Source organism: Zonotrichia leucophrys, chromosome Z (assembly GCF_028769735.1).
Source record: "Zonotrichia leucophrys gambelii isolate GWCS_2022_RI chromosome Z, RI_Zleu_2.0, whole genome shotgun sequence".
Classification (NCBI taxonomy): domain Eukaryota; kingdom Metazoa; phylum Chordata; class Aves; order Passeriformes; family Passerellidae; genus Zonotrichia; species Zonotrichia leucophrys.
The window spans coordinates 54,666,723-54,693,967 of NC_088200.1; the positions used below are offsets into that span (position 1 = coordinate 54,666,723).

The following is a 27,245-nucleotide window of genomic DNA, read 5'->3' on the forward strand; positions in this document are numbered from 1 at the left end:
ACTCCAGGTTCTCTAATGTTTGTAATTTTGAAACATATAGGTAGCTTGAATAACAGGAGAAGTTAGACTGCTTGAAACTTCAGTCTAACTTCTGCTGTTATTGATTCCAGGGCTTACAACATTTTTCAGGCTTATTGCTGAAGTAGTAAGTTTCATCAAGTCGTAAGATTTTCATAAGGAATAATTTCAATTGATGGTACTTGTGGCAAGTGACATTATCATCAAATTGCAAATGGCTTCACTTGCATTGTGCAAAGTGAATAACTACAACACTGAAGATGTTCTTGTCTCTTCACATAACAGGACATTCTGAAATAATTCTCACATATAAACCAAGCACACATGTACTAATTAACAAATGCACTTTTAATGACAGCAATTAAATCTAAAATTATTTTGGTGTTAATGAACCACAAGAAAAATTACTTATTTACTATTTACTTGGTAATTTAAATAAATGGAAAATGGTAAATGGTATTTCAGACACTGTTTATTATTTTGAGGGTAAATCTCAAAGGCATCAGTATGTACTGGCCAGTGTATTTTAGGAAAAACAGGAAATTATATATTTAATTATTTCAAATGGTTAACACATCACTTAGGCACTGTAAAGCTGAACTGAGATTAAAAAGGGTGATATAAATAATCATATTATTATTATATTATAAAGCTCATATTTCAGTCAGAATGAAAAACAACAGTTTGGAAGTGTGATAAGTAAACAGCTGAATTTAATGTATCATTAACATATTGAAACAGATACAGAGTAGTTGGGAATCCAAGGAAGGTGCTTTTGAGTGAAGTCTAACAGAACCTAGACGTAGCATTAGCATTAAACAATGATGCGGAAGAAAATACAGAAGCATTCCTGGCAAAGTTTAAAAATTAAATGAGTTCTGATAGATACACATAGGAATCAATGCACATCAAATTTTAAAGATAACTCATTTGAGTAAATTTTCTTCTAGTGTAGCCAAAAGTGGCCTCCCAACTTGATTAGACAAAACAACAACAAAAAATGAGTATTTGGAACCAGGCAGTAGAAAGGACCAGCATTCTTGGATAAATATACAGGAAAATATCAAAATGACACCACTATTCTGTTCATACAATATAGTGGCCAGTTTTTGTGTTCATGCTTGATAAAAAAATTTGTAAAGCAGAGAAGGTCTGTTAAGAAGTGAGAGAACAATTACATAGAGTAACCTCTGTAAATTACTCTAAGACAAAGAGTTGTGACTTCAGCACAGCCCACCAATATTTTCACAGGGAGGAGTTTTCCAACAGATTTCAGCAGCAAAGAGTACAAAGGGTATGGTTGAAAGCTGAAGTAAGAAAAATTAGAAATATATCTAACTGCCTATTCAGAAAGTAAATAACTGTAAATAATCAACTGCTAAACAGTTAATCTTCCTTTCTTTCAAATTTTTTGTCTAAGACTTGCCTACCTTTCTTAATCACCAGAAAATTAAAATGTAAAAATAACTGTATAAATTTTATATTTGGGTCTCACACTAGATATTCAGAGATTTTACATTCAGTTTAAGTCCATGTATTTCTATGGAACAGACCTGTACTAGTGAATGGAACATACATAGTCTAATTATTAGAGCTTGAAAGAAACTAAGCTGACAGCAAAAGGTAAATTCATGCAAATTTTTCCCACACCCATTATTACAAGCATTATCACTTCACAGACTCAAACATATTAAAAACTAAAAAAACAAAAGAGCAAAAGATGACTTAAAATTAGTGAGATTTTTTTAAAATACACAAGGTAAAAATACAGGACCTTAATCTTACAGGAGATTCACTTTTTATTTAAATATGCCCTTTTCAGGTTTCCCTGCTTTCTTCTGCATCTGCAATCCTATTAATTAAATAATCAACTAATTAATTATCAGAAAGGTCATGTGAGAGTCTCATGAAATTCCCTGATGCCTCCTGGTAGCGTCAAATAAACCAAATAATCAAGAGATTGACAAATTGAGTACAAAATGGTCAAGAGAGTTGGCAGTACTGAAATTATAGTGATGAAGACAAAATTAAGAATAATCTCATCTCTCACCATGCATTTGCAAGAATTCAGTTTTCCAAAGCTGAAATTCACTAGGAGTTTGAGGACAGCAGTAGCAGTTTAATAACCCAATCTGTATCTCAATATGTTTCAGCCATTTTGACTGCCAAACACTCCAGGCTTTTGCAGTGACCCTGTGGTATCAGTTCCATTTATGCAGGGATCTTTCACAGTCTTCCTCCTCTAACTTTCTTGAAGATTTATGTTTGGTTCAGAAAGGTAATAAAAATCAAAGTCAGAAAAATAACTGGATTACATCTGTTCATTGGAAGGTAATAGCAACACTAAAAAAATCTTGTCCAAGCTCTGGGGAGAGTTCTGGATGGCTGAAACTATTGGAAGTGAAACAATATTTATGAAATCTAAGTGCTATTTATGCCATTAGATACTTTATACAACAAGGTACTTTCTTGCAGCGAAAGGAGCTAACAGCAATGTTTCAATTATGTGTAACCCAAGGCAAGGAGACCTCAGATTCTGATGATCAGAAAGAATAAAGGGCTGATGCACATCAACATGGGATATCACTACCTGATGGCTGTGAGGAGAATCAGAAGTCTATTTTCTGTCACAAGGACATGTGAAAATATCAGCTCTGAGAAGGAGAATAAAGAACTTGGTCTTTTTCTGTATTATTCTTCTCACATTTTTTTCTACAAACCACTGTGACACAACAGGTTGACCAATGCACTGGAAAAGCAGCAAAATGCATAAGTTATAAGCGAAGGTAAATTCTGTCTCATTCTTGTAAGCGCATGTTTATACACTTCAAAGCTTTCATTACCTAATTTGTAATAGAGGCTATATAACAACTTAAGCACCATCACAGAACAACTGGGAATTCCACAGGGCTTTTCCTGCCATATTTTCAGTTACCTCGTTCAGGTCAAGCACCCTGTGCAGATAGCAACTGATAATGTCATCTCAGGGGCCACCAAAATCTGGGCTTGTCTCTGCACATTCAGACCCTGTACCTTAAAAGGCAAGGAGGATGTTGATGCAACCTGCTGCATTTTTTCCTCAGAGAAATAATCCATCTTTTTATAACTAGATACAGTTTATAGATAGACAGTATCTATATCAGATAAATATACTATCTATAAAGTAACTGTGCTAATTTATAACTGTGAATACAGTAAAACTTACCTGATAAAACAGGTAGTTTTATCAAGACAGTCCTTAAAACACTTTTTACCTTAATTATCACATATATCCATCATCCCTAGTAATCTTCTAAATAGATTACAATCCCTTTCTGCCTTTCTTCTGCTTCATGGCACCATACTTTAAAGAGGATATCAGTTCATCAAAATAAGCAATTTAAAGGGAAACTAAACAAAAACTGACATCATGAAATAGGGCCAAAGTAAATTGAAATGAATTGGTAGCAGATATGCATCATTACAGTCTAGCTGGGCAGCAGAGAAAGCTGTGGGGAGAAGTTGGTTTTGCTTTCCTCCTTACAGAACAAATGCAAAAATAAGTTTTGACAAGTACCTTTTTCCTGAAAATGGCCCTTTGGCTGCTGAATACCAATCTCGACAACATCCACATCACACTTTTTGTATTTAGGCATTAAAAATTAGCTCTGCAGAACACTCAATACTTCATTTCTAACTCTTTTGGTTACTACACAAAACTGGCATGTGAAAGCACACAGGAAAGCTTCTACAAAGAACTCTTGCTGTTCTATTATCATGCAAGACAAAAGAGGAGATGTGGCAACTTTTAGGAGGGTTGCCACAGAATGTGCTGGATACCCAAAACTTTACACATTTACTCAAAAAACACCAAGCAGTTGGTGTTCATCTGTATAAACAAAATCATTTCTCTCAATAAGCAGACCTGCTGTCCAAATGGAAGTTGTGACAATGGAGATTTTTCCCTGCTTGCAAAACAGAATGAGACTCTGAATTAACAAAATACACGTGTAGAGCCACACATGGTGTTAGCTATACCATAAACCGGGTGATGTGTAGAAGTAGTCTGGATTAGCAAAACATTCCCAGTCAGAAAACTGCTCTGGTATAATTTATTAGCAGCTAAAGCAGCTCTCAGGTGGGAGGCAGTGCAGTCTAGAGAATAATACAACTGCAAAATAAAAACATCAGAAGAACAGATCTTTAATTTCTGGCTCCAACAATAACCTATTATCTGACATCTAACCAATCATTTTCCTTCTCTGTACTTCAAATTCCATAAAATTGATCACAGACTTAATCCAAAAACTTGTATTTAAAATGGCAGGTAAAAAATTGTCGACAACCCTGGAGCAAGTCCAGACAAGAGGCAAGAAAACAATCAGAGGGCTGGAGTGCCTCTCTTATGAAGACAGGCTAAGAGAGTTTGGGTAGATCAGCCTGGAGAAGAGAGGAGCTCTTTATACAACCATCCAGCACCTAAAGCAGACTTACGAAGACTGGAGAGGAACTTTTTACAGGGGCATGTAGTGACAGGACAAAGGGGAATAGCATTAAACTGAAATTGGCACGATTAATATTAGATTTTAGGAAGAAATTCTTTGCTGTAAAGGCGTGACATTGGCCCATGTTACCCAGTGAAGCTGTTGATGCCCCATTCCTGGAAATTCTAAAGGCCAGGTTGGATGGGGCTTTAACCAATGTGCTCTAATACAAAATATCCCTGCCCATGTGATTGGGGGTTTGGAACTTGATGATCTTTATGGTCCATTCCAACCCAAAAAATTCTATGATTCTATGAAATCAAAATATCATTACTACAAAGCAGAAAAGCATCTTAACATAAGATCAGATCTTTGCAAAGCTTTTTTACTATTAGAATCATAGAATGCCAGAATTTTTAGTGTAGGAAGGGACTTCTGGAGATCATCCAGCCCAATCCTACTGTCAAGGCAGGGTCACCTGGAGCAGGTGATACAGGAACATGTCCCAATGGGGTGTAAATGTCTCCAGAGAGGGACATTCCATGACCTCCCTGTGCAGCCTGTTCCAGTGCTCTGAAAATCTCAATGTAAAGAAGTTTTTCCTCATGTTGAGGTGGAATTTCCTGTGTTTTGGTTATGGCCATTGCTCCTTGTCCTGTCACTGGGCACCACTGAAAAGAGTCTGGCACCATCCTCTTGGCACCTGCCTTTGACATATTTATATTCACTAATGAGATGTCTTCTAAGTCTTCTCTGGACTAAACAGGCCCAGCTCCTGCAGTCTCTCCTCAGAAGAGAGGTGCTCCAGATCACAGATCACCTCTGTGGCCTCTGCTGGACCCTCTGCAGTAGTGCCTTGTCTTTCTTACACTGAGAAACCACGAGTTGAACACAATGCCATGGATGTGGGCAAAGAGCGGGGCAGGATCGCCTTCCCCAACCTGTTGGCCATATTCTTCCCAATGCATCCCAGAATCCCCTTGGTCCTCCTGGTCACAAGGGTACACTAGCAGCTCATGGTCAATTTGTCATTCCAGAAATGCTGCATTAAATCCAAAAAGCTGTGGGGCCAAAAGCACAGACAGTTGAAGATATTTCCAGACCACTGACTCTCATCAACTTAACTAATGCCTCACTTGCACCAGTTCAGAATGCCTCTGCCTTTTTCCACAAAGGCTCATTAAGCTGAAGATGAAACAATGACAGGAAAAAGGTGTCACATGCTCTATTTATTGTACAGCATCTCACTACTCATGAGAGGCACCTTATAAGCTAAAGAATGCAGCCCTGTGTTCACTCCCTTGGCCCATACAGGCTTGAAGCATTTGATACTTGCTCCAACTGCTGCTGCTATTGTAGATACTGCTGGCTGCCTCACCTGTTGCAAATAAGAGAGCCCAAGGTTTCTAGCAAACATGCAGAATGCTGTTGCTCAGTCACAAGGAATAGCTAGATGTAAGGAAGTCTATTCCCCTTCAGCCATCCTGATTAACCCAACGCCATCTGATACTCAGGCATCCTTTATGCCTTAGCCCAAGTTTACTCTTTCCTACTGCTTGCTTCTTTTCTTTCCCCTTCTTTCTTTCCAGACCTTCCTCCCCTACCCTGCCCCAGCCCCCCAATGCACTCACTACTATTAAAATCAATTAGGGGTCTTAATCTACAAAATTTACTTCTAGTCTGTTACTCCAAGTATGTTTCCTGATGAGCTTAAGCAAAGTTGCTGCAGAGAACATTATTTCTTGTGTCTTCCACTAGACTTGAAAGGAGCTTGTGAAAACCACAGCTTACCTCATGTATAAATGTGTAACAAAGAATAATCTGCCCCCTCAAAGCCCCAATAATCCATAAAATTGATACACACATCAAATAGAGGAGGATGACACAGAGTAAGAAGTGTGGGCTTTTCTCAGAAAAGAAAAGGGATTGAACAGCAAAAGTAGCAACAAAGCTCTTACCACAGACAGTTTGGACTTCTAAATTTCCTGCTTCATGTAAGTGACTGGCTCTCCAAAGCAGGAAAATTTAGGGAAACATTTTTCTGCTTCAAAGATTGAAATACACTATAGACATTGGAGTAATCAGAATAAAACTAATTTTAAGAAGAATGCATTATTTTTATTTTCTATAGGTTCTCAGCGAGAGTGCTGTGAATAAATGGCAAAAGATGGCATGCAGGTGTAAAGATTACAGATGGTTTTAGAATACCATATCACTGACCAGCATGGGACTGCACAGCAGTATTCCACTATAGCCAATCACAGAAATTGATTTCTCCCTCCTTTTCTTTGGAAGGGAGCTCTGAAGGTTTATCCAGTCCAAGCCCCACCTCGAAAATGGCACTAAGTCCAACCCTAGGCTGGTTGAATCATCATTCTGTCCCTTCCTCTGGATCATGCCTCTGGATCAGACAAAACTATGAAAGTCCCTGCTTGGAAGGAAAGAGGTGAACTGGAGGCCTATTTCCTTCTCAATGTGTGAAATGCCTGACACTTAAGAACTACAAGGAACTGCAGATCTGGAATCATACCCTAGTGCTGCAGGACAAATCCTGAAGATGTACATGATGTACTTTCAGTACAGAGTGAATCATACCAGTTCTAGATCAGTTAGGAGGGAAGCATAACTCAGTAATGTGCCTAATGCTGGTCTAGCTCTGAATGGTTTGAATATGCTTTTGTGTTTTGTCTGAAAGCATCTACAGGTTTGGGGCGCTGCCTCTTTTAAATGAAGGTGCATGGATGAAGGATTCCAACCTTTGCTATACAGATAAGATCTTAGCTATATAGCCAAAGAAGAAACAAGAGTAACCTGTTCATCACTTCAAATATTTACAATCTGGAAAATACTGCTTTCTGCACCATCTTTAGCAACACTTTATCACCAACTCTTGTTGCGGTATGTTTCAAACTTTCAGGTCCCTTCCCCAGGTGTACCAATACCCTCTTCCCCTCCCCCCCCGTCCCTTGCCGAGTGAGTCCTGTCAATCAGTCTTAACATTCCAGCAAAGGCGTCGTGTGGTTGGTCGAGTTCAAAGGATGCCCCTCAGGCCCAGAGGTCATTGGCCTGTCTAGGTGTCCCTCTTCCCTTGAGACCCTGCCCCTCCCACCTAGTTGGTGGCTCACCTGTCCCCTCTCCTCCCCCTGAGCTTAAAAGGTGAATCAGGCCAAGCGGCCGGGATTCTGTTGGAGCTGTTGCCAAGATTCAGACCTGTGTCACCATGGAATAAACCTCTGGATATTAAAGCCTCCAGCAGAATCCTCTCCTTTTTTCTCTTCACCTTCGTCTGAAGCCTTCTTCCTGAGGTAAACGGAGTTCCTACCAAGCCTGGACTTGTTTAGTGCCCAGCTGAAACCACCAGCAAGCTAAAGGTGTCTCTGGGGTGATGCACCACAGCTGCCGCCTTTGGCCTAGCAGCAAGGGTCAGACTGGCCCAGGCACAATCTACCTGGTAATATTGGGATTCCTATTCCAATAAACTCTGAGATCCAGATGCCTCAAAATGCTCCCTTCCTCACTGCAAACTAAATTCTTATTATATTGGCCATCGACTTTGATCTGTGTTCACACTAGCCTTCTGCCTATTTTTAATGCTCAGCTTTCACTACTTTACCTTGTTATCAATATAGCTGCATCAACTGAAGTCATGTCTTCTCCCCAGCTTGTTGACATTTCTAAGTGTATATCATTCTTCTTGCCAAATTCCTCATGTTGCCATTTACAAAAGCTTTCCAGCATTTTTTCACCATGATGTCCAATATACATATCAGCCTGGAAATGAAAAGCAATTAATGTTATTAAAATTAGGATCCTATATGTAGAATTTGGAACCTTTTTTGACTGAGCTAGCAAAAATATTCTGCTCTTTATGGCATAATATGTCCATGGCAAAACAACTCAAACTTCAGGTGCCAAGACCACCTTCCTTATATGTTAAAGACACAAATGAAGATAGTGCATTAAGAGTGTACATGTGTACTAGAGTTCACTCAAACTCTAGTCTTATTTATTTCCTGACTTCTCATCCATGGTGAGGAAAAGTATAATGGTGTTATACTGGTGTTAAGATGCAGAATGTGAACATAAAATGAGATTACTCCAACTGCTGAGAGGAACTGGAGAAATAAATTATTTATTCACTGGAAAATTATAGTATTTTAGATTAGAACTATTGGTAAGGGAATCCTACTTCCTTATAAACTAAGTGCTAAATCAGCTTTTGTTTGTCTAGGGACTAGACAATAAAGGACATCAGTCCTCCTCCTGCAACCCAATGGATTTAAAGGAAATAATTTTTCTATTGAGATATATGAATGCACAAAAAGCAGAGCAGAAACAGATTTTGCTAAGATCTGCCTGATTTCCACATGGAAACTCTGACTGACTTTTAACTGAAGGAACAGATAAATCTCAATACATGCAGTACATAAATTAGAAGATTAATCTTCACTGGGGCTGCTTGTCAGTGGAAATCACTACATAATATACGAAAGCTAAGAAGGAAATTTTTTAGCCATTAAGGTTCATAAATATTGCAAGCTTTTGCGGAGCCACAAGCTAAGTAGCATTACCCTCTACAGGCTAAGACAAATGTCATAAATACCTACTGGAGTCTCATGAAGAAGGACAAGTTTAGTCACCCGAAGATTAACTTGTAATCCTAGACTCTTGTGTTGGAAAAGATTAAAAACCTAAAAGAGAAAAAAAATTCAACAAATAAGGATATGAATTTGTATTGCACGTACACTAAAAATAACAGAACCCCAAAGAACCTCAAAAACTCTCATATTCTAATGTGACTGCTTTTATTTTCTGTAATCTGAACAGAACATTAAGATAATGTACTGTGTTGGTCTTCTGAAGTGAAAACAGAGCTTAGGCAATATTCATTCTGGGAACATAAAAAAAGATCTTTTCCTCTCAATGGCCACAATCACTTTATAAACTGTGGCCTTTTTCTCCAAATATTTGCATGCACATTTAATACTATTCACATGAAAATTTCTATTCATTTAAATCCAAGATCTTACACCAAGTGGTCTCAGCCAACATCTAACTCTCTAATTCTTCCTATCATTCAGAATAGTTAAAGCTCATATTAATTTTTCAGCTTTTTTTTTTCAGCTTATGGTCCTTCCTTAGAACAATCTTTCCTTGTATATTACAGATGCTATTTTTCACTGCTTTAAGCACCAAATGCTTTATACACTACAGCACCAGATAGAACTGGAAGGGAATGTAATTGTCCAAATTCATTAATCTTTCTTTTTTTCCCACCACCACTGACCACACAATGCTCTCCCATAACAATTTCATGTCTTAATATCAAGCACAGGTCACCAGAAACTATCCAATATCCCAACCTTTCCAACAGCATGGGCTTCTAACCAAAAAGTCATCTTGTTCTCTCACTTCCAGGCTTCCCCAAGATGTATGACCAGACAGTACAGACAAGCCGGCAGCACTACGATTTTCTGCTGCAAAACATATGGACTAAGTCTGTACAGCCTGCTGATGGTCCTGTTTTGACTGTGCCTTACAGGTGTTCAGTCAGAATCACTAGAAGGAGCAATGAAATCAGCCTGCAGTGCATTTCTGGTTGGCAAAACATCAAAAAATAGTTTTAAATTTCCTACCATGTTTAAGATGGTTAGAATAAATCTTCTGGCAGCATCTGTTCCATGATATGAAACCATAGCTGGATCTGCCACCACAACAGTTTCTATGTTGTACTCTTGAGGCAACTTGTAAGAGTATCGCTTTCCTCTTCCACTTTCAGACACTTTTTGAGTCTTGGATTTCCTTTTATCTGTAAACCAAAACAGTGCTTGAGAAACTCATCCTTCAAACTACCCCTGCAGTACTTTTCAGGATTTGTTACCCTTGGTTATATTATAACTCTCATCATGTGGAAACTAATAGCTATGGACTTTAATATATTGTGCTTATTTGCTACTGCCAATGCTAAGGCTCATACTGAAGGTCTCCACTATGTATAAATATTACCTCATACCAAGAAAACAGGAATTTTATCCATCTTTTCAAATAAAGTCAGAAAGATTATTTGCAGCCTTTCAACTAATGTATTTATAAAAAGAATATGTGTCTCTTACTTTGGTTTGTGGGAGAAAACTCAATTCATGTTGGGTCTGAAGGAAAAACAATGTCACTGACATTTCATCATTTTTGTCTGACCATCTTCACAAATCACAGAGAAAATATCTTGATGTCTCGATATCTTAGCATACAAGACAACAAATACAGTTGCACCACAAAGTCATGTATTCGGTAAATACATGCAACAATTCTGTGATTTGCAAAGAGGAAATAATATTTCAGATGAATGACAGAGAATGACATCGGTTTGTTACAAATAAAAAAGTGAATTTTTATTGACATGACTTCAAAATCTGTGCTCCCATCATTACAAGCAGCTGAAGCAAATAAAACCAAACCCCCCGGAAACAGGCCTCCAAATCTACCGAAAGCCCAAATCTGAAAACATGTCATGCTTATTGTAAGGTTGAAGTTATTAATGCTGTTAATTTTCAGTTTCCCCTCCAAAAACCCAACAAAACTGCCCTTACTACTACGATACATGGTAGTATGTAGTAGGATACATAGTAGTATCGTAGTACTTCATAATACAGGAGCCAGAAGGTGGTCAGATTTACATACAACAGTTAGCAATGCCATTTTAAATAATTTAATTTAAAACAAAATGAAAAATTAAACTTATTGTAATAGCCAAATATTGTTAGATCCTCTTGAGAGGATGTAAAACTTCTGGGACTGATCTCATTGAAACCAAGTGAAGATTCTTGAAGCATCTAAAATGGAATATCAGGCTCTCTGTGATGAAAAAAAGTAATGTTTAAGATGACAATTATGTTCTGGAAACAATCAAATATTCAAAAATTTTGAGACAATGTTTTGTAATTCAACCAATCTCATCTCTGATTGGAAAGTTCCTGCAGTATATTTTATAATACATGACCACTCTCCAAAACATAAGTCACTCTTCAGGACAATGCTAAAAATGAACTCCCAAAGTCAATTAACTAACAAATTAATTTAAAATATAAAATACCAGTGGAAGAGGGGTCTGTGATTTAAATATAGATTTTATGTAAATATAATGCATATACATATTTTTCAATGTAACACATCTAAATTACGCACACTTAAAAAAGGTTTCTATCTTTTACTGAATCATTCGTAAAAGATTACACATTTGAATTATTCAGTCCATCCCAGTACATCTGAGAAGGTCTTACTGATCCCTCTAGAACTGGTGGCAGTGTAAGACCTACTAACACATTTACTAAAAGAAATAAGTATGTATCCTCCAGAAATAAATGTTTGGTGTTCAATGGCCTAGAAGTATAAACAGCTATAAATTCAAGCTATCTTAAATTAAAGTGTGTTATTTTGATCCTTCAGACACTTGCTTAGCATTTTAACTTCTGCTATAATCTAGCCTAACTCATGTTTGCTAACTGTGGATCTACAGCCTAGTTTATAAAATATTACGTGTGTTTTCATCACTCTTTTGAGAATAATTTCTAATGAAACCTCAGTTTTCATTTGTGCCAAAAAAACCACCTCCTATAAGCTATAAAACCATGAAGAACAAAAGAACATCTAATGCTATAAGTGTAAGCTATAGGTCTAAGTTTAAACAGTAAACTCATGTGGGTTAAAAAATATCTCTTATGACCCACCTAGTCAATCTACCTTCTTCCTAGGCACAGTGCAGTTTCCAGCAACAGTTTATTCACTGCTCATTTCTTTGTAAAAGACAGCAGCTAGTGATTGAAAACTTTAAATTTAATCTTAGCACGTACAGAAAATTCTCTTAACACTTTTCTCCAGAAGTTATAACTAGTAGTGCATTTCTTTCAGAACTGACAGTCCACAATAAAATATGTCATTGTGCTAAACACTAAGAACACTGTGGTCCCATAAGCTGTTGAAACCTCTGTCTTTTGGGATGGCAGTGAATGAGAAGACTACACAGCTCTCTAGACAAGCTGTCTGCCCATCATTTGTCTGCCTTAGATATCTCTCCCATTAACAAACCAATGGGCAATCTGTTCTTGGCCAGCCAACCTTTTCCAAATTGCTGGCAGAAATCCCCATCACGAGATCTCATTTATCTGAAACTTGTAGATCTTTTCTAAGAACTTTAAATAAATGGAATTAGTAATTTTGCTACTACTGGTATTCAAATAACTGCCACAACTGCTGCCAGATAACAAGGGAAACAGGCTTTAGGCAAAAACTCATGTTTCTTTACATATTCACAAATCAGTAAAAATTACAAAGAGCTGGTCATTATTGAAGGCAAAGTCTGTCAGAGATAACTGCTGCAAAAAACCCAGATACATAATAATTCATGTACCAACAAGATAAAAGACAGACTAAAGATGCATAAATTAATCTTAAAAATTTAATTACACTGCCAAAATAAAAGATAAATTCTACAGGAGAGTTCTGTGCAATAGGACTTCTGTTTGTGCAACTAGGTAGAATAAGGTGATTCCATATCCATAGACTACTTAAAGCTCAGTTGACTGAAAGATAGGAATACTGCATTACTTCAGCAAGAAGGATAAAAATACTGCAGCAAACTAATTTGACATAAAATAGGCAATTAAGAGAAAACAAGCAGAAATGTTAACAAAACAATTATCCTACATTAAAAAAATTTAGAGCCATCTACTATAATCAGAGGTTACACAAAGTATCTAAGCCAACATCAAGAAGAGGCTGTGACTACAAGACTCCTGGACACCTTCAAGTCCTCAGGCACAAAAGCATTTCCTGAGTATATGCACATGCAGCCCAGACTAGAGAGGAACCACCATCACTCCCCAGGGGGTAACCTAGTCATACGGAAATTGCAGTGTTCTGCCTACACAGGGTGTATTGAGGAGCTTAGGAAGCCATGAGCTATACTGCCACTATAATTTGAATAGGGATTTAAATACTTCCCTACAGAGCGACAACTTTTTCTACCCAAGGAGTAGAAATTATTATCTCAAGTAGCACCAGTCTCCATCTTATGCAATCTCTTAGATCCGTGACGAAGATTGTTTGCACATTTTATTGCATATTTTATCACATATAAACAGGCTGTAGAGCAGGAATCAACACAGCTTTCCCAGCTGATCGCCCAGCCTACATGCCATAAAGTAAGACTTCTGCTTTTGATTCAGTGAAACTTATCAGGCTTTTCCAGCTATATTCCATCATTCTAAGAGGAAAAGCACACTGGTATCTCTGGACAGGATATTGTTTACTGCCCGAACTAAGAAGTAGAAGAGGAGTCTTCCAAATTCAGAAGGGATTCAAAATCCACATTAACCATATCCTGGGTAAGAGACTTCTTTTTTCCCAATATGCCCCATGCCTTCACCAGTAGTTCAGTTTACTATATAAACAACTTCAGTTTGGAACAAGTGCTTCAGAGCAGATAGAAGAAAAAAACCTTAGCTTCCCAACACGGTCCTTTGCTCTAATTACAACTGCTTCTCTCACATTTTTTCTGTAACATAGTTCTGTACTGGTTTCTTTTAAAGGTGTGGAGTGTAAGGTCTGTGTATGTGAAACTGGCTCACATACGTAAATAAATCATACACATGTTCAACAAAAGGATATATGTGCACACTGTCAACAATCAAGAAAGCAACTGCCTCTGTCAGTATGATTCTCTCCCTCGCCTAATTAATAAGAAAACTACCCCATTCACAAAAACAAGTTCTTTGTTCTCTCCAAACAAGTTTGGCTGCGTAGCAACTTTCAATCCAGCCCTCAATGGTAACGGACAACAAACAATACCTTCTTTGATTGCGTCTGCTAGTTCTCCATGAAAAGCTATTATTCCCAACAGTGATCCCTCAACACCTCCAGCACAGACATTCATTCCTTCTGATAATTACAATTCATCACTGGCAATACATATTTGCTTGATAGGTAGCCAGCTTTTGAGATCAATTTGGATCAAAACCAGCAGGAGAAATACCTGTTTCTATCCTGAGACACAAACACTGCAGAAGCAAGAGACGTGGTTGTAAGACAGGACCATATTGCTCAAAAGTTAGTGTGTTACCAAGGTTGCAGCTGCAATATGTCACAAAGTTACATCTCTACCATAAAGGCAGCTGAGATTATCTCAGAGCCCCACATACTCATCTGCTTTATTTTTATTTAATTTATCTACTTAGCTTATTTTTTGACTTAGAATTCTGAAATACTTATGTAAAGACTTATTTTTGATGCTTTTATTCACTTTAAGGCTGCACCATGTGTGCAAACATGCATGTATGTAGCATGTGTCTGTAGCATGAGTATTTTGGTGATATTAACTACATTCATCTCACACCAACAAATTGCTCTTAGCATAGACAGAGCTTTTAAGCATATAACTTACTGTAGTCACTCTTAGTAAAATAATCTGTAGCAGGGGAGTGAGGGACTGGTCTTCTAGAACAACATCGGTTAGAAAGTGCAGCTATTAATACTCCCTAACATAATAACATTGTGTCAGAAGATGCTACTCAGTTATGCACAGCTTGCCCTATTTTGAAATTTTAAACCTGATGGTAGATATAATGAAACCTCCTTCAAACAGATATTTGATTATCTGTTGACAGATTTATAAGAAATCAGAGCTTGGAGCGTAAGATTATTACAAAAGATTAATCCTACTTTAGAGTGTAGAGAAAGTGAAAGGATATTTGAAAATGAACATCACAAAAGAATCATGTACTTATGGACAAAGTTCTCATCCTTACTCATTTTCATACCCATCACAGTTTGCTACTTTGTCAGATACTCCTCCCCCCTTTTTGCAGTGCATACACCATGCATACTTTTCATTTTTTCTTTCTCATTCCCATACACATGCAGGCATGCATACTCTAACTCACTTTTCTCTAATAGGAAGGAATAAATAGCTTTACTTAATGTGAAAAATTTGTGATAATATAAAAAGTTTAACTTTCAGATAAGCAGTGTCAATGCAATACAAAGCTTAGAATAGTAATATAAAGCCAAACTGGTGGAAGTTGTATGTAATTTATTTCATCCCACTGCCAAACGAGCCTTGCTTTGCAAATTTATCTTTGATTTCAAACTCTGGATGGATGCCTAACTATAAAAACAATACTTCCAAACTAGAGGGGAAAAAAAACCACCACAAAACCTGTCACGTTTATTCTCTAACTATATAAAACGGACAGAGCAGTACAAATGTTCAGAAAGCTATGGAAAAGCTTAGGCTGAAAATGATCTCCAGAGGGCAGCTAGTGCAACCTCCTGCTCAAGTCAGGCCAAGTGTCAGAGTATGATCAGCCCTTTTAGAGCCATTTCTAGACATGCTTTATAAATACTTGAGGATGTGGATTTGACAGACTCTCTAGGCAACCTGTTCCTGTGCTAAGCATTCTTGTAGAGGTTTTATTTTCCCTATGGAAATTGAAATTTCCTTAAACACAAGCTACAACTGTTGTCTGTCACAGCATACCTCTAAGGAATGTCTGGCTTCACCTTTTCTCTGCAGACCCTTAGGCACAAGACAACTGCAGCTACATCCTTCTTTTACCTTTCCTTACCTGCTTGAAATAACTTAATTCCTTCTGCTTCATCCCAAATCTCATATAATCCAGTCTCCTAACCATTTCAGTGCACTTCTGCCATTTTCTTTGCATTTTGCCAGGATTTCACTCACACACGAAAAATAAGCCTAAAAATGTGCACTCATTCTGGTATATTTCCAAGGAGAAAAATAACTTCTCACAACATCACTAGAAACACCCTCAGCTCATGCTGAGGTCAAAGGACTGAGATGTCTTCCATCCTTTGAAGAATGACAGCTGATGATGAAGCAGAAAAAACAAAACACCATCTTTAACAAAAGCCATTTTTCCCTTCCCCACTGAAAACTATGAAGTCATCACTATGTTCCAAATTTCTGTTGAAACCCTTCTGCTTCAACAACTTGCTCTACCTGCCATTGAGGAAGATGCATTAGCATTGTTTCATACACATCTAAGTGTCATTCACAGAACAAGAACATGCATAAAAATCACAGAAAACAGAAAATTAAGTGCAAGCTTTGCACACGGTGAGTGATTAAGCAGCTCTGATGACAGAGAGAGACAAGAAATAGATTTAAATATTAAGTTGAAATTAAGACATGCCCTAAAGACTTCTACTTTCAAATACAAATGCATATTAAGAAGCAGAGTCTATTCCTAATGGACAACTCCTTCTCCCAGCAAGTGACATGCCACCTCAGAGTCCACTGTAGGGTACTGCTACAAGAATAATCAGTTCTGCTTCTGTCAAGGTTCTGATGTAACTACTATCTACTTTTCTTGAAAATATATTTGCTACATTACAGCTTTGCAGTGTGATTTTATATTACCTGTAACAACACCACAGTAACGATTCTGAGAAGGTGGCTTTTCAGAAATTTTCTCCTCTACGGACCTTTTCCGTCTGTACACCCTGTGTGCATGTCCTGTCACAGCCAAAGTGCGATTGAGTGGCTCAATAAATATGAAGTCCTCATTAATCTGTATAAACCCCATCTGTAAAGGAAAACAAAAGGAACATATAAGGTAAGAACTTAAGTTGTGCACAGTTCTGCAGGAGAAAAAAACCCCACAACATTCCATTTAAGGAAACACTTTGTTTTAGTAACCCTATGGGCAAAGTGAGTACCTTTGTATTTTACAAGTTTTCTACTTAAATGAACTAGAATAAATTTCATTTATTTCAGCTAAATCTGGGTGGGTGGGTGGCTACATGCCAGTAGCATATGCACAGTAAAAGATACAGAATGTTAAAAGTTTACTTCGGGAGACCCAGGAGGTCATTTATATATGTACAGTATGTACAACAAAGTCTATACACTGGTTTTATTATTTATTATTGTCACATTTTTAGATAACTATATTTAATGAAATAACAGGAACTATGTAAGGCATATGAATACATGCTGAACAAATGTGAGGATGGAAAAGAAATATTGTGGCACTCTTTTTACTCTTTTTCGAACTAAAAGAACCCAAAACTATTTTTAAAAGGCAGAAATCCCTTTTTGGCTTCCAGCAGTAACACCAGAAAAATATTTGAATAAAGCCATTTAGTTGGTTAATGCTTCCCCTGTCTCAATGTATTTATACACACTAACACACAGGAAAAGTTAACACACCAGATGCACATCTAATATTATAAGGGCATAGCCAATGCTGAAAAAAAACACTATAAAACACACTTATATAAATACCACACAAATAAAAACTCAGCACAAACTGTTAAGCTTCCAATACACAAATTTTCCTATCAAGAGTAAAGCTGGAGACAGCAACGTTTGTGGGGTTTCTCCCCCCACATGACCAAGACTGACAGTTAATTTCCTCACTCTCTAAACTTAAAAAACTTATTGTACTGTTTTGCTACAGAAACAAAACTATGTGATATATCTGGCTAAGAGAAGCAGACAGTTCTTCTGTATATTTTTATGTAACGTCAATGGGGAAAAATAGAAAACAATTTTGTTTCTTCTGGAATCATGTAAGTACCATTATCACATTGGATATCCTGTGTGACATACGAATAAACCACCCAAAATATTCTGACCCAAGGAAAAAAACAAAATCAAAATTTTTGAGTGGTACAAAACACAATTTCATTCAAACACAACACCTCAAAAAGAAAAAATCCAACAATCTTTCTGCACAATCACATGAAATTAATGTGAATACACACACTTAATTTTTCATTAAGTTACAATAGCTAAGGAATGCTGAACAGATGTCAAAAGGTCATCACTAACACTGCACACAAACACAAATGTATCTGGGGATTTGGCTGTTCCTTTTCATTTTACACTTACCTTTTAGGTTCAGTTCAGCAGGAGCTTTAAACGCCACATACTAGAAAATTAGCCAGCTACGTATTGCTAAGTACTTTCTGTACACCTACAAGATAACACTTCTTGAAAAGTTATCTTTAAAAAGGCTACTTTTACATAACAATTAACTTGTCCTATATAAACTTCAAATTACGTGAAATAAATTTACTTAAAAGCATAGTTCTCAAATACTAGTAAAAGGCATAAAACACTTTTCATTCAATTTTTATGTCAAATGCTGAATTTCACTCAGGCATAGATTATTTTACTTTTTTAAACAATTATTTTGTATATGAAAGATGTTGATTAAATATAGAACAAGAATAGCAGCTCACTAGTGGTGCTGCAAGTATCCCCTGTACACCAACCAAAAACAAAGCCTTATTCCCTCCTGAACAGAGTCAATCATAGAACATTTGTCACATTTCTTCCATCTCCATTCCCTTTGCTGCACAATGAAACCAGGGCTTTAAGATGATGCTCTTCGGGTTGTCACCATTCATCAGACATTCTGAAAAGTTGTGCTAGGACTGACATTTAATGTTCTCTTCCAGCTCCTTGCAGAAGGAGCAGAAAGTGAAGTTTAATTCATTCGTAGAGAAAACCAAAATATATTGCCTGTTTCCTGAGTCAGAAGTTAAAGAACCGAACAGTGATGTAAAGTTATAGATACGCAAATGGATGATTCTCAGACAAATATGGATAACCAAATAATCTTTGATGCCATTTTAACTGCTTTGACTGCAAAAACAAACCAAACAACAAAACATTATTTCTCTAACTTTCGCATAATTTCACAGAAGAAAGTGGTAGGTGAAACTGTAGCTTTGTCAACCATGCTCTTATATTTTCATAATCATTAAAAATGGAGTTAAGAAGATCTTTTAATGAAGTAAACACAGAAAGCAGAGAAGTCAAAGCATGCATTCAAGCATTTCAGTTTCAATACATTTTCAGATATTGAATGCCAAGGCAAATTACAGCCTTTAGACACTTCAAATGGCAAAACTTCCATGTTATGAGAATGTGCATCAGAACAAGGATTAAAAAGATGGAAAAGCAAAACACTAATATCCATCTGGGATAGAACTCTGAGCTCGGACAAACTGACACATCTTCCACCAGTTTCATTTGAAAAAATACTACTGCTCACAGCAGCAATTGAAAAGCCCCCCAGGATGCTGGATATATCTCATGTAAAGGTAACATAGCATGCCACTCTTTCCCCCTGTAGCACACATATCTCAGTAGATGTCAAGCCCAGCGCAATCTAATTTGGCAAAAAAAAATCTTCAAACTTTGTAACTATTGATAAACTCGGTACTTGCTCCGTATTTTATTTATTTATGAAATACAGAGAGTCCTTAAGTTTTGGGCAAACTTCAGCTGAGGGGCAAATAAAACTTCACTTGCAGAAAACTAACTTTTTGCCAAATTTGGATAGTGGGAAACCAAGACAAATGAAAACAACACCTTTTCCCAGCACCTTGAGTGGCACAGGTGAGGTGGGGAACAGTGGGTTACAATTTCTCCCTGCTGCAGCCAACTCTCCACTGTCTTGTGAAGCAAATGCACACAGTGAGTAAGGATGGGCTGTATGAGACTCTACTCCTTCCTGCTCCCAACACACTTCCCACGGCAAATATCAAGGGGAAAAATGCACTCCTATCAGATGCATAAAATGTTTATGTTACTTAGTACACATGTTGCGTCCATCAGAACCACAATATTAATGTCACATTTGCAGTATAAAAATGAAAGGTTCCCTTCACTGCACCATACGAAAAACCAAATTGTCTTTATAAGGTCATTATTTACTTGTTTTGAAACATAATTTCATAACAGGCTTTGTGCTATTTGTCAAATGTCCCAAAACTGAGCATTAATTTCTGAGTAAACAGGCAAAATCTTTTATTTACATTTCAGTATCCCACTCTGAAGGTTTTTCTCCATGATTTTAACAATCCAGATTTAATTTGGTGACTTGATTCTAAGAATTCTATCAGAACCTGACCTGAGCTGAAACACAACAAAAATCTCCAGCTCTTACTAATGGCTTTCCATCTATAAGAACCTTCATTGCTGAAGGCTGAGGAAACATAAGTGCCTTCAGTTCATAAGTGCCTTCTGTCTTCAACTCACGGTGTTTCACAGCTGTGCACATCATTTGCACTGCTCTTTTCCTGTAAGTATTCTCTACCTGTCTGTTCACTCCAATCTGTTGCACAGAGTTAGGAAACATCACAGAGGGAAGAGTCAGTATTATCACAGTTGACTGGCTTTCAGCTGCTGACATAGTGATCAATCCAATCCTTTCTGGGATCTTTTTTAATCCTAGGGTTGTGCCTTACTGAAGTGCGGAAACATGCACAATGCTACACCTCATAGCCTCAATAGAGGAAAAAAACATTTTGACTGTTATGCAGAGATCACTGCATTCAATGCATGTATTCAGGTACTAGCCCCCAGATTTGAGGTCTGTGGAAACCATTTTTGCATGACTTTTAAATCCCTCCAAATCCTCTATATTCCTATAGAGTCTGGTTTAAGATACACACTGCTCTGAATTCTTAAGAAAATCATTCTCTATATGAGAGGATGCTGCTCTCACGTTTAAGACAACGGCTATTTTTTTCAAAACAACCTGATGTTGCACAAAGATGCAGGAAAACATGTATGTTGTTACTCCGCAGCACTCCCTATGCTACTAACAATTAAACAGGTATTCACAACACTAAGCCATAGACTGGACTTGATAATCTCAAAAGTCTTTTCCAACTTAATTGATTCTATGATACACACAAAATGTAACTGCAAACAAAACACATAAAATTAATCAATTCTCAATGCTCTAATTTTTTAAGTGTCTTTTTTAGCAAAAGCACAAACGTACTTCCTAAATTCATGGTGGTGTTTTAAAGTCAGATATTCGGTCGCAGCTATCAGCAGTGAAACTCATGAATCAGACAGGGGTCCCTCCAAATGCCAGAGTTATCTGTGCAATTCAACACGCTGGTCATCAGGTTCAAGTGACCACTACTTCTACATGCCAGCTTCTCTCTGTTCTTCTTGTTACAACTCTCAGCCTCCTGGAGACTGTAGACTTCTGGAACTTACACTGTCACAAAGTTCCCTGGTTCAGCTTGTGACCACTATTTTCAGAAAAGTCAGTAGAGTCTGAACTACCGCATACTTGCCTTTTGACCATCAGAAGAATTTAGTAGAACTGGCAAACCAATCATAAAATGCTGAAATTATGTGCTCCATCCCCCTTTCTCTTCCCTCGTCCAGGAAGCTCTTGCCCACTTTCTGGTTGACTAATCTGTGGCTTAAAATACACCTAAACTTAAGAAACACCTGTGACAAAGGAAGGCACAGGCACACCACAACACATGAAAAGACTGAAAGACCTATGAAAAGAATAAAAACCTAGCAGAAAACACCACTTGCTACCAGTCATCTGGAGCTCTTCAATACTGATTGTAATACCCAGTATTAACACAGCACATGCACATTATTCAGAATAAAGGACACTGTCTTGAGGGAAACACCAGCTCAGAGAACAATTTGCTAATTCCTCTAGCAACTTACCTGGCACAATGGAATTTCAGCTTTCCCTCAAAGTCATAAAAAGCCATTTAATCTTCTTATTCTAGCCAGAAAATCAAACATATTAAAATATATTTATAAATCATTCATGAGTTGCAGCTTTGCTTACAGATTTCACTTGACTGTTGAAACAAACAGCTAAATTCAACACAATAAGTCAAACAGAATTTTCTTTTTGCATCATATGCATCATGCATTATTTCATTATTTTCATTATACAACTTAAATTTTCACTGCTTAGGTCCTGTAGTACTAGGAAAATAATGACTAAGACACAATGCAAATTACCTCTGTATTTTAATGTCTTAGATCCACACATCAATTCCAGTCTCCTATGCATCTGAGATTTTGTAAAATAGAGATTATCTTATCTAGATATTCTTATAACACAAATCCTTTGCCAGACTACAATTCTTTTCACATTTCCTTGCTGCTACTGTTAAATGAAATAGTTTCAATAGAACTGCTGCCTATTATTTCACTATCCTTATTTGAAATGTTTCACATTTTTATCTTTTAACATTTGGAAATCATTCCAATGTTACAACTTTATTGATTCATGGCCATTATTTTAGATCCATCTGATCCAGGGTCAACATTGCTTTCCTTCTGGGCCACCTCTCCAGGCTGGCTTTCCAAGGTCCCTTGATACTCACTTCACAGTTTTTATGAAAGGGAATCATAGAGTATTGCAGTTCCTACTGTGTGAGGACACATACATCAGCCTTTGACTATTGCTTGATGAAAGAGGCTTACTATAACTCTGAGAATAGTGTTATGAATTTGAACGAGGCCAAACTTTCTCCAGAGAAAGGTTCTCGTTTATTAAAACAGTTGCAAGGAACAGAGTGCCCAGGATAAGCCCAGGCACCCACACAGCAAGCCAAAAACAAAACAGTGCGCTCACCCCAAGTGCACCGGGTTCTCCCAAACAAAAAGTACCCCAAAAGAAGAACCCTAACCCCACCGAAGTCCCCACATTTATAGTCCCCCTCGAGTCCAGGATTGGTGCATTTTGGATCCTCGTGATGATCGGTCCATTTCCAGGCTTCTCATTGGTCTTTACCCCGTTCATTCTGGACCAATTGTTTCTGCAGGGCTTCGAATGATTGGTCAGATTTTTCATCCAATCTCTCTGAGACCTTGCCTTGCCCCTGTTTCACCAAACCCTGGACCCTTCTAGCACATTCTAATAAGCCCCCCCCTTTAACATAATACAAATAATATAACATAATTAATACAATATAATTGAACTATATCCTATTTTAACTTAACTTTTACCTATAACATTAGCTCAGCTGGTTAGAGTCAGGTGCTAACAGCATCAAGGTTTGTGGATTCAATCCCTATATGGGCCACCCACTTAAAAGTTGAACTTGATCCTTGTGGGTCGTTTCCAACTTGGAATATTCTGACTATGTAATTATCCTTGTAACCACAAATTAATTCCTCTCTCTAAACATCAGCAAACAGAACTGCAACTCAACTGCAACCACATTTCAGCTATCACTACACTGCAAATATGTGAAAGGAGAATAAAGTTTCTACATCTTCACTTAATGTCCTCCACCAAGTTCATACGCTTGATGGCTCATAACAATACACACACCTTTTTTTCCTCCTGTCACTGTCAGCTAATTCACAAGGCTACAAAGTAAATCTATAAATGTATAAAACTGGTAAGTCACAAACAAAAGCAACTTGCTGTTGGTCAGGCTACAGCCTTTGGTCTGTTTAATTCTTCTGTGCCTCCCAGCTCTGAATGTGCCACTAAAGGAGAGCCAAGCCCCCAGGGATTGCTACTGACTTTACCTCTGGATCATATAAACACCCAAACTAGGTTTTTCATGACTACATCTCAAAGGGACTGACCCTTCCAGCCACAGAGGGGTTCACTTCTTTTGAAAATATTTCATCATCTAAAACATTGCCTTCTCTCCACATTAATATGAACAAAAGTCACGCTGAAAACCAAGCGAAGTTTACTGGAACTCTTTCACTCTGCCAGTTAAATTTGTGAGAGTTAGACCTCAAAGTAATCATAGGATGTAACACCAAAGTTACATCTTCCACTGAAAGCTAGACAACTTCACATGAAGAATGAAGTCTTCAAGAAGTAGGAAAGCACAGAACAACAGACAAAAATATAAGATGACTACAGGTAACACAGTTCCTACACTTTCCGATTTCCAATTTATTATTTATGGTTATGGTTACACCTGACATTCAGTTTCTACAAAAATACCTTTTTGTATCTTTACTTTCTAGCTCTGCCTAGTTTTATCTGTTTGTCTTTGGAGCGACTTACTTTTCCTAAGGCTTAAGGCAAGTAACATGATATGCTTGTGAAAATTGTTTTACCAAAGCAATGTGCCCACAAGTTCATTACAACATCATGTATCCTTTCACAGGTTTTCCTTAACAGAAAAAAAACCCCAAATTTTAAGAAGTTTACTGAAACTAAACATATGTTGCTGTTTTCACAGATTTATTGCTTCAATAGCACATTGTAAATGGACTCCACTGTACACTATTATTTTGGCAGCAGTTTTTCTGAAGCGTAGTTTAGCTGTAGTTTGTTTCAGTCAAATTAGTTGTGTAAAAACACTGGAATGGCCTCAATGTTTTAAAACACAGAATTCATTTCAAACCCTTTAGAATCTTGCAATGAGAAGGCACAGAATGGTTTAAGCATACATAAAAATTTTCAAAATCACTAAGGCACCATAACTCAAATTTCACAAAACTAAATGAAGATAAATAGACATTGATGTTGAGGGAAACCCTATATTTCTTATGATTACTCATTTTGGAACAACTATAGGAACCTTATAAACAATTAGTACCCTACATAGAGTGTCCCATGAACTGCATTTGAGTGTGCTGTTCTTGCTCTCCCTACATACAAGACTAATCTTCTCCTGAAGATACTGAAGTATCTTTAATAACACTTCATTAAAAACTACTTCCACAAGGCAATTCTAAGTTCCATTTTCAAATGCTTAGAACAGAAAAGTAACAAATATGAAACACAAACTCCTATAGCTAAATGTATCATTACTGTTGTATAGCCTATTTTTCTAAAAACATGGATGGCAAACAAACCAACTGCATCTAGCTGCAGATAACTTTATCACAAGGTGTCACAGGAATATAATACTGTTATGCATGATAGGCACATACACGATATGTAATAGTAACCTCCAGAAAATTTAAAATTTTGGGGCTTGAACAGGTATGACCAGACAAAGAATGTCATCTATGAGCCAGGTAAAAGCATAGAAAACAGCAAAATCCAGCAAGAATCCCAGTATCTTAATTAAAACCATAGAATGACATAAATGTGGGACTCATGGAGATATCAATAATTCACATAACCTCATTTTAGTGTCACCAAAAAAAAAAATTATAAGTATGTATTTATGGAGAGTTATCAGAAGGAACATCATGAAATTCATCTAGGATGAATGCCAAGCCTAGGTCCAGTCCCTGGGACAGATCCGCATCTGGCACTAGTACAGACTTCACATTACATGGATGAATGGTGAGAAGATATTCTAAAATGGTCCTGGTAGTCCTTGAGGGCAGTAGGTATACAATATAGAATCATAATTGTCTGTGATGTTGTTTTAGTCAGTTGTTTATCATTAAAAATTATTATTTATAATAATTCTATTATTTAGTTTCATTCTGTCTTTGCTATAAGTTTTGAATTCTCATCTTGTTCTCTCACTGACTTGTAATCTACATTTTGCCGAGATACTGATGTATTCTTAACTTTATAATACCCTAACTAAATTCAGTTTGGGTATTATATATGTATATGCTGAATACTGAAAATCTGAGACATTCAGAACTAGTGCCTATGTTTTAAAAATTTTACATAAATCACCATTTAAAGCCTACTTTTCAATTGCAACATCTACAAAACAAATAACTGAAGTTACATGGTAACATGCAAAAATATTTGAAAAATATTTGACAGAAGCACTCTAAGTGCATTTTTCCTGTTACCATGTTGCACAGCTAAAATTACTGGGTAACTAAATATCTATTTTTTACTAAATTACAGATATCAAGATTTTTGATACACAGCTATAGAACAGCTTTACATCTACCTATCTATCAGTGTGTTTAGGTTCTACAGCCTTTCAAAGAGAAGGAAAAAGGAAAGGGGAGAGAGACTATGGAATATAGACATGGTCTGGAAATTTGAGTTTCATGAACTTCCATTTTCCTTCACCTAAAGAGTTTCATGTTCACTCAGGAAAACTATTCCACAATTATAACTTTAAAATCATGGATTCAAAATTATTAATACCTGAAGATTTATACTTAGCAACTACAAACTAGGAAGTGCAGACTTAACACAGGCATGTTCTTCTTTCTTTTTTTTTTTTTATGCAGCATTCTGGAAGTTTATGATGTATAGAAAGCCTACTACTCCCAGCACAGGTAACTTAATTAGAAAGAACAGCATACGCAACTATTTTAAAACTAAATTAGCATTTCTGATCCAAGTGCTACAAGGTATAGTTGAAATGAAATTGATTATACATGACAGTCAATTTAAAAACTGTTTTCGAGACACATAGGATTAATGAGACACTGAAAATACCCTTGATTTTTAAAATAACTTAAATTGAAAAACTATTTCATTCATTTGCTACAGGCAGCTATAAAAGGATTGACTAATACTATTAAAAGAGACAGCTATGGGCAAGTCAGACTTCATCAACGATGCAGCTATTTAATGTTCAGAATATCCATACTTGCACACAAGGCACACTGTAATCCTTAAGAAAATAAACACAATACTTTCATCCTTAGATGCTTAAAACAATGCAGATTTTATGGCAACCATGACTTTGACACAAAAGACAACAACATGTAATATGCCAACTCACCATGTTATATGTTAATGGTCTCTTTCTGATCATTTCTCCCTTCATTCAGTAGCTTCTACCCTTTATCTTAGGAGGTTGAACTAACTAGATCTAAAACCAAATAGATCTTGGAATTATTCCTCTCTCTCATGCAGTTTTGTCTTCTATTACAGAAGAAACAGAAACTACAAGGAAGGGCTAGAAAGCCTTAAAGGCTGACTGTTAGTTCAGTAACATAAGATGAATTTCTAAAATCATAGAATGATTTGGGTTGGGAAGGACCTTAAAGATCCTCTCATTCCAAGCCCCTTGTAATGGGCAGCAACACCTTGCACTAGGCCA

At 37.0% G+C, this 27,245-nt stretch overlaps 1 protein-coding gene across 1 annotated transcript in view; it reads right to left on the reverse strand.

The window, feature by feature from the left end:
• Positions 1-27,245, reverse strand: part of ADAMTS19 (ADAM metallopeptidase with thrombospondin type 1 motif 19) — a 130,897-nt gene that overhangs the window by 88,477 nt on the left and 15,175 nt on the right. The window contains exons 3-6 of the mRNA XM_064735615.1: positions 16,915-17,080; positions 10,118-10,290; positions 9,089-9,172; positions 8,095-8,252 (exon numbers count right to left, since the gene is read on the reverse strand). Coding sequence (XP_064591685.1) covers positions 8,095-8,252; positions 9,089-9,172; positions 10,118-10,290; positions 16,915-17,080 — 581 coding nt within the window. The remainder of the gene's footprint in view (positions 1-8,094; positions 8,253-9,088; positions 9,173-10,117; positions 10,291-16,914; positions 17,081-27,245) is intronic.